Source organism: Gamsiella multidivaricata (genome assembly GCF_025024155.1).
Source record: "Gamsiella multidivaricata strain RSA 2152 chromosome Unknown BC939scaffold_17, whole genome shotgun sequence".
In the NCBI taxonomy this organism is placed as follows: domain Eukaryota; kingdom Fungi; phylum Mortierellomycota; class Mortierellomycetes; order Mortierellales; family Mortierellaceae; genus Gamsiella; species Gamsiella multidivaricata.
The window spans coordinates 179,173-198,906 of NW_026251725.1; the positions used below are offsets into that span (position 1 = coordinate 179,173).

General features: G+C 49.4%; 6 protein-coding genes across 6 annotated transcripts; 3 read left to right on the forward strand and 3 right to left on the reverse strand.

Annotated features, from left to right (window-relative positions):
- Positions 1-1,907: 1,907 nt before the first annotated feature.
- Positions 1,908-3,946, reverse strand: BC939DRAFT_444725 (uncharacterized protein; the record flags this gene model as incomplete). The annotated part of the gene is made up of 4 exons (XM_051554723.1): positions 3,387-3,946; positions 2,984-3,163; positions 2,331-2,882; positions 1,908-2,242 (listed from the first exon to the last, which is right to left on the reverse strand). Coding segments are annotated over exons 1-3 (956 nt in total), but the record flags the coding sequence as incomplete, so codon positions are not given.
- A 281-nt stretch (positions 3,947-4,227) lies between these two features.
- BC939DRAFT_501142 (Gti1/Pac2 family-domain-containing protein) lies at positions 4,228-5,809 on the reverse strand (the record flags this gene model as incomplete). The annotated part of the gene is made up of 2 exons (XM_051560126.1): positions 4,228-5,090; positions 5,209-5,809. The coding sequence occupies 2 exons, from the start codon at positions 5,807-5,809 to the stop codon at positions 4,228-4,230; spliced, it is 1,464 nt and encodes a 487-aa protein (XP_051414439.1).
- Positions 5,810-5,954: 145 nt separating this feature from the next.
- Positions 5,955-6,473, reverse strand: BC939DRAFT_84914 (uncharacterized protein). Its single transcript, XM_051561944.1, has one exon. The coding sequence runs from the start codon at positions 6,389-6,391 to the stop codon at positions 6,101-6,103; it is 291 nt and encodes a 96-aa protein (XP_051414440.1). The 5' UTR covers positions 6,392-6,473; the 3' UTR covers positions 5,955-6,100.
- A 4,896-nt stretch (positions 6,474-11,369) lies between these two features.
- Positions 11,370-13,217, forward strand: BC939DRAFT_84993 (uncharacterized protein). The gene is made up of 2 exons (XM_051561945.1): positions 11,370-12,783; positions 12,959-13,217. Exons 1-2 carry the CDS (start codon positions 11,522-11,524, stop codon positions 13,104-13,106), a joined length of 1,410 nt encoding a protein of 469 aa, XP_051414441.1. The 5' UTR covers positions 11,370-11,521; the 3' UTR covers positions 13,107-13,217.
- Positions 13,218-14,721: 1,504 nt separating this feature from the next.
- On the forward strand, positions 14,722-15,863 carry BC939DRAFT_394736 (kinase-like domain-containing protein; the record flags this gene model as incomplete). Its single annotated transcript, XM_051552180.1, has 4 exons — positions 14,722-14,762; positions 14,866-15,169; positions 15,251-15,389; positions 15,499-15,863. Coding segments are annotated over 4 exons (849 nt in total), but the record flags the coding sequence as incomplete, so codon positions are not given.
- A 1,938-nt stretch (positions 15,864-17,801) lies between these two features.
- BC939DRAFT_444736 (uncharacterized protein) lies at positions 17,802-19,182 on the forward strand. The gene has a single exon (XM_051554724.1). It carries the CDS (start codon positions 18,111-18,113, stop codon positions 19,011-19,013), a length of 903 nt encoding a protein of 300 aa, XP_051414443.1. The 5' UTR covers positions 17,802-18,110; the 3' UTR covers positions 19,014-19,182.
- The last annotated feature ends 552 nt before the right edge of the window (positions 19,183-19,734 follow it).

Consider the following 19,734-nt stretch of genomic DNA (forward strand, 5'->3'; position numbering starts at 1 on the left):
CTCGCATCGACGATACGTGTCCGTGGGACGTGTGGAGACTCTGAAGCCAGGGTACAGATGCTGACCATTGCTATCGTTTTACTCGAGCGAGTATGTTGCGTTATGTTTGTTTTCGGTGTCTGTAACAAGGGTGTGTGTCCTTGTGCAAATGCTTAGAAAGGGCTAGTTCAGATTTGGGATTTGGACAGACGCACAGCAAAAAAAAAGGCGACGCGTTGGTGTGCATTTTAGGGAGAGGATGATTTAGGGTTCAAGCAAAGGTACACCAATGCTTGACTTCCGCACTGTCACTTTGAATCTATCGATTAAGGATGGGGTCCTCGCCATCGTCGAAATACAAGATGCCGCTCTTTGGACAGAAAGCGGGGGGCTAATTTATGCCAGTGAACAGCTATGAGCTCTATATGTAGGTTACGAAGAAAAGCATTCGAGTGACACAGATCGTGAACAAAAAAAAAAAAGAAAAAGAAAAAGAAAAAGGAAAAAAAAAAAAAGAAAAGAAAAGAAAAAAAGAAAAAAAAAAGAAAAAAGAAAAAAAGAAAACGGACAGGTACAAGATCTAGTCAGCTTCACGTAGTGGTATCGCCCTATGCTCTAGGTTGCTGTTGCGGATGGTATGAATCCAACTGGCGACAGGAGAAAATAAATGCAGGAAAGAAAAAGAAAATACTGTTGTACAATGCAAAGTGTTGCTCCGCTGTCCCGATGAAACTATCCTCCACGCCGTGCCCCTCGACCTCGTGCATGGTTCCCCTGATGCGACACGGTGCTAAAGCCCTTTGGTCCTAAATGAACCGTTTGTTGCTGTTGCTGTTGCTGTTGCTGTGGACCATTCATGCTTGCCCGGCTCGATCCTGCAGTGGTACTCGACCCAGATCCCGTGGCCCCTGATGCTGAGAACGGTCCTCCACGGGTTTCCATGTCCTTCAGGCTAGCTCGCAGGGCCGCATCCAAGTCGTACGCGTTATCCACAGTGCTCATCGCCCCAGATGCAGAAGCCGACGCCGTAAAGCTGGATCTTGAGCGATTATTGCCGGACTGTGTGCCGCTACCGCTGCTGTTATTGCTGCCATTTAGCGTCAGGCTGGTTGGGTTGCCAAGTCCAGAGTTGAACGCATTCACAGAGGCAGACATCACAGTCGGAGAGGAGAAGAGCGATCCCGATGCAGGTGAGTGCTGACTCGAGTGCTTGTGGTGCGTTTTGAAATGGGATCCATTGCCGCTACCGATCCCGTTGGAAAATGACTGGCTCGCCGAATGACCGCCGCCATTTTGCTGATTGCTGCTGCCGCCGGGTAAAGGAGAACCAGGTCCTGGGTGGATAAATTGCGACAGAGCCCCTGGGGTCGAAAAGCCATTCAGCGAAGTGTGCTTGCTGAGAGTCGACTTGACATTACTGATCGATCCAGAACTGGCCAGCCAGGATGATCTCTGAGGCACGTCTGCAGTTGGGGTCGATGGCATAGACGCTGACTGAGTCGGCACTCGGGATGGCTGCTGCGACTGTTGCTGCTGCGATGGTGACGGTCCTCGGAATGACGGCCCTTGAGCCTGGACAGGCGATTGACCGTCCATTTTCCTCTGATACTCGACCAAAGACTGGAATAGGGTTGCCACCTCCTTGACTCTTGCAAACTGGACGCAGAAGCTCTGTAGCGCATGGAAATAGCCCGGGATGGTGATTGCCCCGTTTCGAAGCAAGGACTGTAAAAACACACAAAGCTGCAATGCGACAGATGTTAATGCCAAGTATCAATGTGGACTCATTTATATCTCAAAAAAGACTCATCCTGCCCAAACTCACCATGCGGACCACGCGAGCTTGACCGACCTTGTCCTCGACCAGCTCACAGCAGCGGATTGCGTTCTCGATATACTCATGCATGAAACGAGGAGAAAGAGTTGTTGCCCCCGTCAGGCGATTCACCACCTCGAGCGAATGCAAAGTCAGGCGCTTGGCCCGGGTCATCGTCTCCAGATAAGGGCCGACGATGGATGGTTCTGGACTGCTGAAACTGCTCCTCTTGTCACCGGCCTTTCCTGAGCTCCCGCTGCTGCCATTTGGCTTTTGACCGGAGCTGGCGAGATCGCCGCCGTCCATATCTGATGAAAGCTGGATCAAGTACAGCAGCAAATTAAATGCTATTGTTGGGTTGTTGTCGACTATGCCGGGGAGTGCCTCTGGAGGCGGCAGCGGAATATGGACTTTAGCCGTATCAGCATTGAACTGAGAGAGCATAAACTATCAAAGGCAGTAGAATGGAACGAAGCATTAGGATGGACTATAGGAATACAAAAGCCTCTATTGCCGTCAATCGAAAATCACATACCTGCTCCTGGTCAAAGGTCAGCGGTTGGGTGGTCGCCTGTTCCATGATGGCATTCAATTGCTGGCGGTTGACAGTGGTCCCCGTTGGTTTTTTGGGCTTATTGTTCACCTTTGCGGGTGCAGGCGCAACATCCTCCAAGTCCTGGAAGTGCTTCTCGGCTTCGATCTCCCATTCCTCCAGTTCCTCCTCCTCTGCCCCGTCGTTGCCAATATGTGCCTCCTTGTTGTCGGCTGTAATAGTTGATGATTCCTCAGCTCTTCCGCTACTCAATCCACTATCACCACTGGTATTCGAAGTGGCCCTGCTATCGAGACTGTCATTTCCCATGGCGTATAGTGATTCAGGGCCAGTCAAAGTATCCACCAGCGAGTCCCAGGCACTCTTCTTGTCTCCTCGTCTCTGCTGTCCGACGCTCTCCCAGCCTAGTCCTGAAACCAACTGGTCATCAATGGGCACGTCCGGGAGAAGATGTTCCAAGTACCGCAGATCGACTGGTTTCGATTCGACTTCTTGTGCAATTGCGACAAGTTCCGATGGCGTACTTGGGGCCAACTACAGGCGATAGACACAGAATGCATGCTAACAAGGTCAGATTCGTATCCTTTATGCACCATTGCGCCTTACGCGTTAGGTTTTCCTTTTCAAATGATTACCTCTTCGCCGTCACCGTTCAAAATGACGCTGATGACAAATCGCTCTGGTCGCTGCTGGTCGTGTTGCAGCGACGTGATATAAGTGTCCATAAACAAACAGAGAAATGGGTTCTGCTGGATGGGCAGTCCGCTGTAAAGACTGTAAAGTAGATACAGGGACGTTATCCGAACCATGACCATCTACAAAGAACAGAAGCACAGGTATATATTGTCAGTTGCCGTTTACAAAGACAAGATTAGATTTCGAAAGAAAGTGCCAAATCGTTCAACTACATCAACACATCTCCAAAATAGAAAAAGCATGGTACAAAGATACAAATGTACAAAGGTCTTCCAAGAGAAATAGGCCATCGATCGTCACCAAACAAAAACAACGCAAACATCAAGCCAAGCCAGTTCATACCTCAGAAGCATGCCCTCCTCGGCTGGGTTTGCCCCTGGATTGCTCCTGTAAAACCACTCGTATCCGTTCGTTGACTGACTCGACGCCGTTGAGAATATCCATAAGCGTACATCCGGCCCTGAACTGCCTATTGGCCGCGACGGACTGGACAAAATCCACAGCGGTCTGCTGCAGGACCTGGTCGAGATGATTCCCAAGAAAAACCGCAATCTCTTGCGAGGGGACCGTAATCATCGTTGACAGCCACCAGAGATCTTTAGCAAATTGAAAAGGATGATGGTAGGCAGAAGAGGAAACGCGTAGAGATGGCTTAAAACGAAGGTATTTTGAAAAGTGGTTGGTTTACAAGACGAAGCTGAAATGGATGAGCGGAGGCTGGAAAGCAGGACTGGGATAGCAGCGAGGTGGTTTGATGAAAATAAACGCGAAACGAGGGGATTGTTAATGTCTGTTGATGTGATTCAAGAAGCGAGGGATGAGCTCTTGTTGCTGATGAAAGGGATGGCCCAAAGGGGTGCGGGAGTGTGGTGTGGTTCGTCGGGCGATGGTGAAAAGGTGGATGGATCGGATGGTTCAGAATGTGCTGCTCACTTCGCTTCATAAAAATATATGCGAGTGCCTACTCAGCTCGTGCAGGTGACTTTGTGGACACAGTCACAGAACAAACCACAAACGCGTACCTGACGCGTCTTCACCAGAGCAAGGAGAAATGAGCGGACAGAAAGATACATTATTGAACATTGAATGTGCATTTGGATGATAAAGAGAAATAAATTAAACACAACAGCAGCCTATAGCTATCAGTGCTATCCTATGTGAAGGAGCAAGACTTGTCGACAGCTTATGGGGATGCGCTGTGCTGTTCGTGCTGGCCATGGTGGTCAGACATAGAGGTCGGACCTGCTGAAGTACCGGAGTAGGACGCGTAACCAAAATCGCCCCATCCTTGAGTGGTAGGTGGGAGCGACGAATGATGATAATGCTGTTGGGGCTGCGACGTGATCGGCGAATGGTTGAGCTGGGGAGAAATCCCCCCTAGCGTGCTGGAGTTTCCGTTTGTGGCCGGAGAGTGGTAGCCCATCTGGAGTCCGAAGTCATGCGGGCTCGAGCTATTGGCCCCTGGACTAGGCATCACCATTACTGGTGACCCAGCACCGTAGTGAGCAGTCGAAATTCCAGGCCGTTGATGCGGCATCGTCTGAGCCTGCAGCTGTTGATGCTGCTGAGATTGCTGCTGTTGTTCTTGTTGAGACACAGGAATCTGAGAGGGGGACTGGGAGGAATAAGAAGCAAACGGCTGATTGCGGGACATGTACCGGGTCGAGGGTGGTGTAGTAGAAGAAACATCAGAAGCTCCATTCGAATTCGAGACATATCCAAAGTTGGTTGAGAATGTGTGTTGTGACGATGCATACGAATGCGAGCCGTGGTGTTGCTGCTGTTGTTGTTGCGACCCGGCAAGATGCGTCATGGCGTGATATCCTTGTTGAGTGTGCATGGAATGGTGTGCCTGTTGGTTATAAGGCTTTGAAAAGACATCCAGGGGCGATCCTCCCTCGAGATCCGACTCGACCTTGGTACGGGCATGATGACCGAACCCTGTGGATGGAAAATTGGCGCCATTGGGACTCATGGCGTGCGCGTGCGCACCGTTGGGAGTGCGCGGGCTGTGGTTCGAATTTGGTGAGTGCAGGCTATCTGGCACTGCATACGTGAACAAATGAAAATTGGATTAATGTTAATTGGCAAGACTAGCAGTGGAACCTTGTTTCGGGTGAGAAAGGATGAAATGGGCGCGGCTCCAAAGAAACCATATTCTTACAATGGTCATAAGGTCGCTCAACCGTGGGAGGGATGCGAAAGTTCTGCTTCATCATGAACTCGGGGCTAATCTCAAGGCCGGCTAGTTCTGGAACAGAGGAGGGCGTGCGAAGTTTACCGGCGAGGACATCCTCCTTGGAGTAATACGAGATCATATGCTGCGAGACGCCATTAACGATTATGGACATCGTCTTTTTGATCAACCCGTTCCTCTTGAAGCGGTAGGAGTTAGTGAGAGATCCCACTAAAGCGCGTTCCTTGCTCTTGTCAATTACAGATTCCGCATCACTGTCGCTCGAGCGAGAGGCGCGGTCAATGGGCGAAACGTCTTTTTTACCGCTGTTACGCTTGTCGAGTTCACGATAGACCAGAAAGTTGCCGAGGATGCGAGAAGGCGACCAGACGAGACCATCAGTCCACCGTTTGATCCCAGACTCGCGTTCATCAAAAACAAAGACGGTTCCCGACTGTACAATGCGGCGTTCCTTTTCCTGAAGACGACGACAGATGCGTGGCAAAAGGCCCCTGCGGCACGCCTCAAAGATGAGGAGTGTATCTTGGGTAGTTTCGATGTAGCCGTGAAATGTTTCAACAACGCTCATCGTAAGAAAGAAGTAAAAAAAATCGGAAGACTGAGGACACTAGAAATATTTGTAAGGACAAATAAAGCCGGTTAAAAGAGAGGATGAGTAATCGCGTCTGCATCAGATGCTGAACAACAAAAGAGGAATCTAGGAATGAGGTGTGGCTGTCCAGGCATTGCTCTTGTTAATGCCGATGCTGGTTAATGTTGATGCTGGTTAATGTTGATGCGATACGACTGCGATGCTCTCTGGGTTAAGGCTGGTTTTTTCTGACTTTTCTGTGTTCCTATCCCATACGCTACCCCTTGTTTAGGATATGCCCATAATGTGTACAGACATAGCATACGCACACACTCGCAACTTGCGCATCATACACCACATACATACAACGTAACAGCAACTCAAATGTTCGCATCGGAAACAAAAAAAAAAGGCATCACTGTCCACATTTCTGGAAGAAAAAACGGACATGAAAAACACGAAAAACACGAAAAACACGAAGATGGCAGCTATCGTTGCGACATATCCCGCATAAACACACACACATAGTTCAGAGCGAATGATCAAGACGCGTATTGCATGTAGGCGGCAGCCAATCATTTTAGAAGATAGTAAAGGGAACAGAGGGAGGACCAAGCTCAGGAACGAGATGGGGCCAATCAGCGTAAAACTTCTTGAAGCGAAATGGCAGCATGAATAAAGAAAGCAACGATGATTTGTTTCTTCTCGATCCCCTCTCCAAATGCATAAATGATCAAAGCCTGATCAGGAGGAGGGGGGAGAGGGGGGGCATGCACAGGCTACTGTATATGGATGGTATAAGTGGTATGAGTGAAAGATTGAATGGATGTATGGATCATGTAACAAACACATGCGCAGGAGACTCAACAGAGCATTGATCCGCAACCCGCTCTTTTGGCAACCCGTTCTCATTCTCGGACACAAGATTGAGTTCTTATTTAGGGGGCAAGTTTAGAGAAGAATATATAACCCATGGAAAGGGCACCAACAATGGGGTCTGGACCAGACAGGTACATGACTATAGACGCATCGGGTACCGCAAGTCGTGATATAATATTGTAGACTATTACAGTCTCCACTTCGAAGAATGAAGAAGTAGTAGCTATGCGTTTTCTTCTACAGACAGATTATACAAAGTGGCGCCCCTCATGCGAACAAGTATCGCCCTCTGTATGTGTATCAATGACATGCAGCAAAAGAGGGGAACAAGCACGATAAAGACGTTCTGTAGACCAGATCGTACATGTATAAATATATGCTTCACGAGCAAAGAAAGGTATATACAACGCGTACATGTAATGTGCATATGTAGTATATGAAGGGACGAGGGAGATCCAGACGCGGAAGCGGGTCAAACGACGCAAGGCTTCATCGGGGAGGGAAGAGGCGGAGGATGTGCAAGGGAGGATTAAGACAACTAACCTTCTTTTTCTGTTGCTGTTGTTTGCAGCAAATGTGGGGAAGAGAGGGGGGGGTGATGTCAAGTTTGTTGCCACCGATTTTTTTTTATGCCGGATGTTCTGCTTCTGTTGATTTGTTTGTGGGACAAAAAGGACAAGAAAGAAATATTAAACAAGAGCGACTGCAAGGGTCAAGCGGAATGAGATGAACAAGATGATGAGGGATGGAAGATGAGATGAGAAAGAGAGAGCAATGGTGTGGAGTACTGACGTTGGTTCGTATAAAAACAGAGGACCGCCTTCTATGCCTTCCGCTTATTGGCTTTGTTTTGGTGGCGAAGAAAGAGAAAAAGAGAGAGAGAGAGAGAGAGAGAGAGAGAGAGAGAGAAAAGAGTGGGGAGGGATGGCTCCTTCGGATGGCCTACTGGAACGGGAAATAAAGAAATGTGGGGTGCAGCAACAAAGCTGTGCAGAGCGGACGTGCAAAGAAAGGAGGAAAGAAAGAAGAATGAGATTCAACTTTTCGTTTCTGTCTTTCTTTCGCGGAAGAAGGAAAAAGGAAAAAGAAAAAAGAAAAAAGAAAAAAGAAAAAAGGAAGGAAGAAGGAAGAAGGAAGGTCAAAGGAAGAGGGGGAAGGAGGAAGAAGGAAAGAAGAAAGAGAAAAGAAAAAAAGTCCGTTTACATGCTTTTTGGCCCCCAGGTAGGGTTTGGTTCCCAAATGGAGAAACAACAGAACTCACAGGTCCCCCATTTCCTCATACTATATTTCTCCTGTCGAATGAATCGAAAAATCAGAAGATACGCTATAAAATACCTCGCTCGGTAGCTGTTGATGACTGTGTCACAGTTATCCCACAAATCATGACCAAATGCGGCGAGAGAGAGCACCCTTGCGGAATTCTCCTTGAGTGGTGCAGCTCCACTCTTTCTGTTTTCATGCCCCCTTGCGACATCCGATCTGACAGCAGAGGATAGCCTTCATGAACAGATCACAGGCATGTCCATTGCTTCAGGCCAATAGGCTTACATAGCGCACCCTGGCCTCAGTGGACACGTTCTCCACTGGCTAGTGAACGACGACTGAGGGGATTGTTGTTCGATCTACAGTCAGTGATGAGCCTTGTTGGGTCCGCGACCGATGCTGGACATGTCGTACATGAGGATGACAAAGGACTGTGTACACATGAGCCATGCATGGACAGAATGCACCCCTGCTCTCGCATCTGTGTGTTGTCTTTAGTCTACCGTGTTCTACCGGCCTGTGCCTTCATGTATCCCTGTGTAGGTATTCTGCTCGATCCGATTGGAGTCACGCGAATGGTTGTGAACTTGCAGTCAAGAGTGGAGTCGTGGAGGGAAGCCGTAGAGCTGATCTTGGTGCCTGATTCCCTCCCCAAGAAAAGGGAAAAAGGGAAAAAAAGAAAAGGCTTCCTCAGAGGACCAGTCCCAACCCCAGATTGGTCCAGGCCCAGTCTGGTTTTCTCAGAAAACCAAAGATTTGAATGGCTCTAACAATATTTCTTTTTTTTTCTTTTTGATCTCTCTACCCTTTTTCTTTTCAGGATCCAGATGACCGGAGCCCGAGATACTCTATGATGCTACGCCAATCATCCAAGGCGCGTAGGTATGTCTGAACATGACGGATTATTATTGCACAGTACCGAACGTTGGTATAGGTAAAATATGGTCTCCAATGCAGAGGTAAAAATATCAAGCTCAACAGCTGCAGCTGATAGTCAACGACTTTTGACTGCAGATTGTCAGGTTGCATGAACTATCCCTTGTTTACGCGTCTCTCAACGGAGTCACCTCAGAGGCATCATTCTTCCCGTCTCAGCCTGCAGGTTGCCTCGGCATTGTAAGACATCTTCTGGAGAGCGCCAGGCGCCTTTATGGGGGTTTAACAAACGTCCAGAGAAACAAAGTCACCCTCATCCATTCGCTTTGAAGTGTACACAAAAAAATAGGATCTGAACATCCACGCGATCAAACACTGATGATTCTGTCTTGACAGTGTCTCTGAGAGTAAGGATGGTAGAGAACCCTAATGTTGATCGTAGTGATCTGTCTGGCGAGGTGTGTGTGCCATCGGGCCAGAATGGAGCCGTATGCAGTTGATTGTCGAGCAGAATAAAAGCGATGGCAGCAGATTTGACTGCCTATCCAGGCTGCACACGATCCTGGTGCTATGTCGATGTCAGGCAAAGAGTCGACAACGCTAAGGGTGAACTAATATTACCAGCATGAACTCCCCCCCAAAAAAACCACCCATTTCACTGTAGACTTGACTACATGCATGTTCAAGGTTGGCTCAGCCTTCTTGGGTGCATTCTAGCCCTAGAAAGCGGAGAGCTCGATTTGCTCTCAGGTTCGGAAATAAGCATCGACAGAACTATATTTTCTCGCCATAACTAAAAAAAAAAACACAGCAGCAGCAAGAAAGCAAGCCGGCAGGAAAATAGGGTTTCTGTTTTCTACAAGGTGCAAGGGATATTTGATTATGTTTATGAAGCCCAGTAAATCGAGACGAGAGGCAAGGGGAATTCACTCTGGCAAGGCAATGAGCAGATCAACCGGACCCTTCACACGCGCCTTGGATCACTGCATGGTCTTTAGCCTGCGATGAGAGAATGATGCAACGTTTTTTTTTTACCATCAGTTCCTTTCAATCTCTGCCAATATCCACTAGTGCGCTCAACCCACCTTGTTTACTTTCATGCAGCGTTTTTTCATATATATATATATTTTTTTTTTTTTTTTTTTTTTTGGTAGAGCTACTAGCTCGCCTTGCGAAAAGAAAAAAAAAAAAAGGGGGGGGGGGGAGGAGGAGGGGGGAAAGAGGAAGGGTGGAGAATGGCATGGTACAAGGCAAAATAAACCGATACATTGGTACACACACATTCGGTTTCTTGTGAATCCACAAAGCGTCATTTTGCCTTCATAGGCCATACCAGCCTACCTTGCATGCATGCTGCCTTCCCTTCCGACTGTAGCCCTTTGTCTCTCTTAGCAATTGGGTCCTCCAGAACAGGGCAAGGAATGTGTCTTTGTGGGGAGGAAAGAGAAAACGATCTTCTAGTTAACATACAAGAACGTGCGCTTTCAGCGCGAGACATGTGTATCCATCATTAGCAACCTGGCATCTGGCGTGTTTTTGTCAGCAATATTAGTTGCCATGCGTGTATGTGATCCTTTAGCGTGCGCACATACTACGGGGAAGTAGTATGTAGGCGGTAGGGAATCCAGGTACAGGGGAAGGTAATGTTGGGTACGGAATACATAACCCATCATCCAAGATCTACAGGAAAACCCACTCATTGGATAGATAGATGGGACGGATGGATACACATCGTTGGTTGCACAGGAATTATCATGAGAGGACCGGTAGGGGCGTGTTTTTTTGTTTTTGTTTTCTGATGCGATTGATCCCGCTCGTAGGATCATGCTCCGAATGCAAATGGGGTCCTCATATTGGAAATTTGCTCTTGTCCTGAGAACAAACAGGTAGTCGAGCCAACTAATGACGCAATGATGCCGTGGCATGTTTGTCCATTTCAGCCTTGTGTATCCATTCCATCCCCTGTCTGTTTCGTATGACAAAAGGCGAGACAAACGGAACCAGTGCCCATCCTGGGAATGAAAAAAGGGACAGAGTGGTGCCTGGCCAATGCTGGCATTGGCGATAGCACTGGCAATGGATACAATCGATCATAGAAACGCATAAAGAAAAAACGGCCCAACCCAACCAGCCATTGAGTTATTGAGCCATTACCGGAGAAGAGGAAAGAGGAAAGAGCAAAGGACGACCATGCGGGGACAGAGTCAAATGGACGATTGATCCACAGGACAGAATGACACCCTCCATTCGTTTTCGGAGCTGCTTCATCCACTCCCCTGTTGTGCCACTGGACTACCACGCTTCCGGGTCCATCCTCCATCCCCACGGACACCACACCTGCACACACTGCAGTCGCTGCCACACTCGGCCTCCTTTTTGGTGGCATACAATTCTTCTGTGGAGCAATATGTCTCCATTGTTCTCAGTGCTCTCTTCTTCTTTCCCTGCCCTCTCTGACCCTTTGAACCTCTGAACCGCGGAACCCGTCATACCCCATCAGAGCACTCTGCAACCTTCATACTCATCCCTTCATGTCCATGTCCATGTCCTCGTCCTCATTCTCATCCTCTTTCTCATCCACAACTGTCCTCTAGTGCTCCTTTTCTCCTCCTCTTTGTACCTATACCATATCATTATTATTATTCTTTCGCTGCTTAACACTCTATCGATCACTAATACTTATCCGTCAATATGACCGATATCATACAAACACGCCAAAGGAGCAGAAGCAGCGCCATCGTCTCAGACAGGAACGCAAACAGCAGCGGCACGCGCCAGAACCTGACCAGTCCACTCCCAACCTCAAACTCGTCGTCCTCTTCCTTCAGCAGCATTCACCACACCATGAACAATGGCCTCTATCCACGCACCACGCCCAGCGATCTCTACAGTGCCACCGGTGCCACCACCAGCACCTTCACCTCCACCTCCACCTCCACACCTTATTCCTCGTCCTTGCAACCGCAGCAGTCACGGACATCAATGTCCTTGCTCCGACCAGGTTCAGGCACTGGCACCACCGGCGCCGGGACCAGGTTACGCTCAGGGTCCAATCCTCCTCCTCCTCCGCTTCGCCGAGATTTGTCCACTGCACAAACAAACGCCACCACTGTCTCCGACAACCTCTTTTCTCAACGGCATGCTCAAAGGGAGAGCAGCGGCCACAGCAGCACGACTAGCAATGGCACCGATAATACGAGCAATAGCGCTCAAAATCCAACTGATTCGCACTCCAGATCCTATTTGTTTGAAACAGGAGACAGACATCGAGCCAGTCCAGGACCGAGTGCGGGAGCCCTTTGGAACGGGGACGGAGCCTTCACTTCTGGAATAGCAGTTGGAGCTGGCACAAGAGCCAGAGTCGCGACAAGTTCAGGATCCAGTGGGAAGGAACCAAGGAACGTGGTCGCAGGCGCCATATCCAGCTTGACAGAAAAGTCCTCTGGTGCAAGTCCCAGTCATGGCGCCAACCTGCAGTCGACAGCAAAATCCTCATCGTCATCATCAGCATCGCCTGGGCTAACACGGAAACATTCGCACTCTATCTCTGTACCGCCAGTATATCTGGGTCGACTCTCTAAAAGTCCAACACCGACCATGTCAGCATCATCAAACATTGTCTCTTCAACGCCGCCACAACCACGGTATTCAACCAAACCTAGCATGCCTGTCAGTTCCTCACCGTCTGCAATCAGTTCAACATCAACGTCAACATCTGCACCCAACTCTAGTTCTAGTACAGGCGTAACAGGCTCAACGGGAACATCCAGTACGCAAGGAAGCTCAGTGTTGCAGGCCGCCTCTGCCGTGGACTTGGCAGGGAAACGACTGCGTGAGCAACAGCTTCAGGACCGAATCAAGGCAGCACAGAGTTTCATCGAGCGGACAGTAGGCCAGCCCTTGCCCTCAAGCGACCTGCACGAGTCTTTGAAGGACGGGGTCATCCTTTGCCGGTATGTTTGGAAGGATATATGTCTGGCTGTGTGCGCAAATTTGCATTAGCACATTATTTTTTATTTTCCCCCGGCTCCCTTTGCCAACCTGCCGTCATAATATGTCCCCCCCTTTCTTTATGCAATGAATACTGAACGCACTGTTTAACCTCATTTGTCTCGAACCCTTCGCCAGGTTGGCGAATCGGCTGCGGCCAGGCACTGTCGAGCAAATCAGCTTGAAGAACCTCCCCTTTGTTAAGGTAAGACAGCGAGTCGGTCAGCGACAACAACCGCAAACAGACAGGGGCGACGTCGATCATCGCCAATGCCGATGGCGATAATTATAGGCACGCCAACGACATTCACACGGCAGCCCCTTCAGGAACTGCAGATTCAGGAGGGAAACACCATCACCTCCGGCCCTGTTACTGTTATCCTTTCACCCGAGTACTCGTTAGCGGCTGCACTAGCTGAATCTTGGGAATACGATTCCAACAGCGGGCTGTAATAATAGTCCGGCTGGAGATGGACCATGCACCGATCCATCTCTATCGCTAATGAGCCACACTCTTCCCCTCCATGCCTTTCGAACTCTATATAGATGGAGAACATCAGCAACTTCTTGAATGCTGCTAAGCAGGTAAGACATGACCCTGTCTCTGGGAGCAATTGAATTTGTTCCATGATCAGGATACTGAACAACTCTTTATGATATGATGTTCCTCTTTTCTTCTTTACGCATGGTCAATAGCTTGGAGTGCAGAGTTCGGATCTGTTCCAAACGGTAGATCTTTATGAAGGAAAGGACATGAATCAGGTACAACTGCGAAAGCGTCTACTCCGCATAGACTCATTACATTGTCTATCGCGAGTTTGTTCTAACGTGGTGTCTATTGATAGGTGGTCTCGACTATTCTAACATTGGAACGTGTTGTTGGAGGAGTACCCAGGATGGTAGCCAAAGACAAGCGACCAGGACCCAGTCCGCTTGTCTCGGCAGGTTCAACACCATCGCAGATACCAAAATCCGGAGTTAACGGTGCGCCACTAACTAGGATGAGATCCAAGACAGCTCATGTTCCAAGCGTTGCCTCCACAACAGCATCAATACGACCGTCTTCATCCTCCTACTATGCGGCGCAGGTCAGGAAACTGGAGGAAGAGAGCATTCGGTTCTCCGCCGGCTACGATCAACTCGAGACGAATGTCTTCAAACCTAAGGATCCACGCCACCAAAGTACCCCAGTGAGCAGCAGAGAAACTCCCCCGCTAGTAAGAGACAAACGTTTGCGACTTCCTAGCGTGAGCGATATCGAGATCGGCGTCGAGGACATGAGTTTTGGGAGCGATGAAAACAATCCGAGTCATCTCGAAGCGCTAAATAGGCGCGAGCAGCGGGATCTGGTCTTTGGCAACAGCCCGTCGCCGGCGTTTGAGCAATCGACGTCCATTTCAAAATCGGCATCGGGACTACAGTTGCCAGTGGATGACAGGACCTCCGCACTAGACATGTCGAGGAGGAGGAAGAAGAGCATGTCCTTGGATCCTCAAGCCGCCAACGCTATCATGGGCAGTCCAGCCTATCGAGATGGCCTTACTAGCCCCGGTAGCCCTGGGGTCTTGACTCAATCTGCATCATATAGCGCCATCTCGAACCTGAAACAGCATTCTCGACACTCATCAGAAAGAGCCTCGGACGGAATCGGTCGCTCTATGTTGGGATCCCCCGCATCATCAAGGTCGACCACTCCGGTGCAGAGCCAAGGCCTCCGAAAGAGCACTAATGGTGTTGAGCCAGTTCGCGAGAAACTGGAACTCTGGGAGGACGATGTTCCTGTTGCAACTTATGTGAGAGCCAAGCTTCGGTTCATCCTGGAATTGTTGTGAGGACAAATCTTTCTGGATGCCATCGCTAATCATTAGTCGCATCCATCGTAATTTACATTTTAGCAACTTGGAAACTGCATTGGACGAGGACAATTTGGTGCCGTTTACAGGTGCACTATCGAATACCGTCAACATATCAATTCGTGGGCGATTGCATGTATCTCAACATCTCATTTCTAACCTCGTCGTTACTTACTATCTGTTGTCATATAGGGCACTGAACTTGGTAACAGGCCAGATGGTGGCGGTGAAGCGGATCAAAATCGGTGGGCTCAAGGACGATGAAAGAGACATGTTGATGCAGGAAGTCGACCTTCTAAAGTCCCTTGCACACCCTTCAATTGTCAAGTACGAGGGTTTCATCAAGACGGAGGGCTTTTTGAACATTGTCCTGGAGTTTGTCGAGAACGGATCGCTTTTAACTACGTTAAAGTCGTTCGGTGCCTTTCCTGAGAAACTCGTGGTGGCATATGTGGTCAAGATCCTTGAGGGACTGGTATACCTTCATGGAAAGCAGGTGCGTTTGATGTGTGCTGATAATGCCAGACACCATGGCTTGGTACCGTATTATAACCACTCTCGTTCATCTTATGACCAGGTGGTCCACTGCGACTTGAAGGCAGCGAACATTCTGACGACCAAGAATGGGAACGTCAAACTCTCCGATTTCGGTGTCTCTTTGAATCTTAAAGTGAAGGAGTCCGACTTTGGAGCAGTGGCAGGAACACCCAATTGGAGTATGTCAATGGCTACTTCCTATCATCATTACTCCGCTGGAAAGTTTGGTGACGTTCGAAGGAAAAACATGTCTCTAACCCATTATACGATATGCTTTGAACTATTCAGTGGCACCGGAGGTCATCGAACTAAAGGGCGCGTCGCCGGCCAGTGACGTTTGGTCCCTAGGATGTACGATCATTGAGATGCTGACAGGACGCCCGCCATATGCCGACCTACTCGCTATGACCACCCTATTTCGTATTGTCGAAGATGAGAGGCCGCCTCTGCCAAATAACGTGTCAATGGATCTTTTGGATTTCCTGTGCCAATGTTTTCAAAAGGATCCGGCCCTGCGGCCCAGCGCAGGCGCTCTGGGTCGTCATGTATGGATCAAGCGCAACTTTGCATCCAGGGTAAGGAGCCGCAAGAATTTTGCGCTCAAAATTTGCGCGCGTTATACAACCCGACAGCTTCATACGATTATATCCTAACATGGCACTTGTTTATAAATGATATTTGGGAATCCCACAAGGAGCTCAAGCCCATGGATAGTTTGCCATACATGAAGCGAAAGTTGCTGGAGCCAAGGGAAAAGGTACTCTTGCCAGATGTACAGGAGCAAAGCAACGGAAGCGCCGCGAAGCGCGCCTCGACGCCAGCAGGGTTGTCGTCTGGCCCACCACCAGCAGCATCCGCAACCGCGATGCTGCGGCCCGAGAAAAGAGGACCGCGTCGAGGAAGCATGGACAGCGCCAGTGGATACAATGCCTCATCGACCGTGCCGGCACCGACGCAATTTCCCGAAAAGTATCAGGATATGAACAGGAGTGGCAAGACTGAGAATCAGCACCAGTTTGTCAAAAGCTCGTTTGCTAAACGTAAGCATATACTTTTCTTTTTTATTTTCGCTGTCATGATGGAGAACTTTAGTTTGTTCGTGTTTGCTCGCGTTTGCTCGTGTTTGCTGACCTATATTCGTTTAATCACAGCGGTCGAGTGTAGATTATGCCACGACTATGTCAGGAAGCAGGCCGTCATCTGTCAAGGTACGTTTGCCACCAATTACTTTGTAAAGGGAATGAGCCGCTTGGTCATTGAACATGCTATTAATCGAATCTCTATGCATCTTCTCATTGTGTATAACAGACTGCAGCATGGTGTTCCACAGAAAGTGTCAGTTCTATGTTGGTAACACCTGCTTCCCTGGACCCCACCTATCTTATTTCCAAGCACCATCACCAGCCCAGTCGATCCCGAACCTGAAGATGGTGGCCAATGGAAAGCAAAAGGGCGCCAGTCGACCTAACTCCAGGTCATCCCAACTGACCCCGGACGATCGCTCTCGATCCGTCACGCCCTCTCAGGGTCTGTCCTCTCGGCCATGTCCGACACCCCCTCTCTCAGCATACTTCAAACGGGACACGACCTCAATGAATGAGAATATGGAGAAACATAGGGCCATGTCCCCAGAGGCAATTTCGGCTTTTAATGCCGACCAGTCGAGCAGGACTCAGATGCAGCGTCCGTCTAGTCGTCAATCGGATAGTCCGACCTCGCCAACTTCCTCAGGAGTGCGCAACTTTACTGCAGGGCCCAGGCGGCTCTCGTTTAGCAATAAGAAAAATAGTGTGGCTTCAGCGTCTCATCTGCTGCCAACACCTCCTACTTCGCATACCTCGACTCCGCCACCGTCGTCTTCTATTTATATGCGTCAACAAACTGGGACACCAGATTCTAGCAAGTCATCGGCTCCGAACGCTCAGCAGCAGCAGCGACAGGCTCCGCCGACGCCGCCTAAAGCACTTCCAGTCCCGATTCTCAAAAACGGAGCAGCGGGTCGAGCTTATCGTGTACAGGTGCCAGGCGTTGGACCGTTGGACCCTTATGACGACGAGGAGAATACGGGTCGATATGGCCGTAGTCATCAGAGACCCAGCTCCATCAGTCTGTTCTCGACGAGCGCACCTCCCGTACACGCATATTTTATGGGAGGTCGTCGAAGCGCGGCGTCAAACAATTACCGTAACCGCGGTCAGGACAATCATGAGGAAGAGGACGAAGAGGCGGCGATGACGGCGGCTGGCAGTGAGGATGATGATCACGATGATGATTATAAAGGACATGAAAGTATTCGAGAAATCGAGGAGAAGGATCTGGAGGCGTTGTTGGTCCCGTCCAGGAGCAGGATTCCACCACGCTCGAGCATCGAAAATATTGGGAACGCGGTTGTGATTCCGAGTGGCGTTGCTAGTGGTGGGCATTATCGGGCGATGAGCCAGTCATTTGGGCAGGCCTTGAATCAGCACCAGCACCAGCACCAGCACCAGCACCAGCACCAGCAACAGCAACAGCAACAGCAACAGCAACAGCAACAGCAACAGCAACAGCAACAGCAGCACCAGCACCAGCACCAGTACCAACACCAGTATCAACAACAGCAACAGCAACAGCAACAGCAACAGCAACAGCACCAGCACCAGCAACGGCAGCAACGGCAGTTGAATCATGCAGGTCATGAAACAGCTCCCCCAAGATCACCGACGGCTGTTGGTTTCGGAGGGGCTTCTTTGACTGCTAGGCCTATTAGTTTTCAACAACAGCAGCAACAGTCGTCTCAGCTTGGACGGACGCACCTCAACAACAATCTTAACAATAAGTACAGTAGCAACGGCGTAATCAATACCTATAATCTCACGAACGGATACAACTCGTCCTCAGGATCTTCTTCAGCGGCGTTGATGTCATCGTACTCGTCCCTGTCCAACAACAGTTCGTCAGTGTCGTCCCTTGGATCTGTGGCCGCGTTATTGGAGGAAGAAGATCGGATGATCATGAAGGAGATGCAACAGCATAAATGGCAGCAGGGCGGGAATGCAGCGTTGCCCAAGAACGGGATGTTGAACGTCCCTGGATCGACTCAGCCGGCACAATCGCATCATGTGGGCATCCGGACTATGCTCAGTCGGTTCTCGGCTTCGGCGAATAAGGAACATGACAACCACAGCGGCTACAGTAACGGGCATTTTCAAGAGAAGGAAAAAGAAAGGGAGAAGGATAGGGAATCAAGGACGTGCTCGCCCCCAGCTGCAGCGCCGGGAACGCTGACAAAGGCAAGGCATCAAATCCCAGTGCCGATGCAGTACCAGGCGCAGGGGGCTCCGTCACACGCCAGTATGGGCATGCGATCCGTGCATCCGGTGTCCTCTGTGTCGGCGGCACAGGGCATTGAGGGCCGTGCGCATAGTGCACAGAAGATGGAGTTTGCGCAGGGATATGAGCCGCTCCAGTATCACCACTATCAACATCAGCACCACCAACAGCACCAACAACAGCAGCAGCAGCAGCAACAGGCGCCTCAGATCCAGCATCGGTCTCAGTATGGGTTTGGGGACGGGGCTGGGTATGGCGCGAATGGTAATAGCCATGCAGCGTGGAGGGCGTCATCGCCTGCGGGAGGGATGAATTATTCGGGGAGCGGAACAGGCTCAAGTTTAAATTCAGGAGCAGGAGGAGGATCAGGAGGAGCAGTAGGGACGACTACCAATGTTGTTAGCTTGCCGGCGCCCTCTTCGTTGAAGCGGGGAGGGAAGGTGATCCGGAGGAGTATGGGAGCGGTGTTAGAGAAGGAGCGGTGGGATTAGGAGAGCATGCGGCGGTGGGGTTGGTTGTTGTTAGAGAAAAGCATTGAATACAGCAAAATGAAAATAATGAAAATAATGTGTTATGAGTTATTTTACTTTATGAAAGATGCGTAAGGATGTCCAGGATAGTAAAATATGGCTGATTATGTTGAAGGCGTTGTTGGATGGATTGGGCCTGGAGTCTTTTAAGGACCGCGTTGAAAACTTTGAATGCAATAATGCAAAGACGTGTGGCGATTGGCTTGTTGACGATGTCCAAGCTTTTTTTTTTTTTTTTTTTTTTTGGTCCGCAAGGAATCTGACCAATCTGTGCTGTGCTCTGAAGACTGTGAAATTGAAACGCGATCCGCGTTCTTTCTCCAACGATTGTGATCAATATGTATTGGAATGAACCTATTTTTGATCCATTTCCGAGGCCCCATGAGGCTGCTCAAGGAACCTGCGCGGCAATAGTTTTATAATTCTCGTTACATTATCCTTCGCGCCAGGACTATATTTCATGTGTAATCTTCTTTTGTTGGAAAATAAACACGAAAAAAAATCCAGACACTATCCGCAAGAAACAAAGATGAGGTAAAATGCTGTTTGCGTGCCAGATGTGATGACTATCTCCTTGAAGGTGAGCCAGGGGGGAAAAAAAGGAAAGCGAGGGGCAGGGGAAAAAATAATGGGTAGGACATATATGGTCCTGATCCTCGGATGAAAAACTTGTCTTCATGCT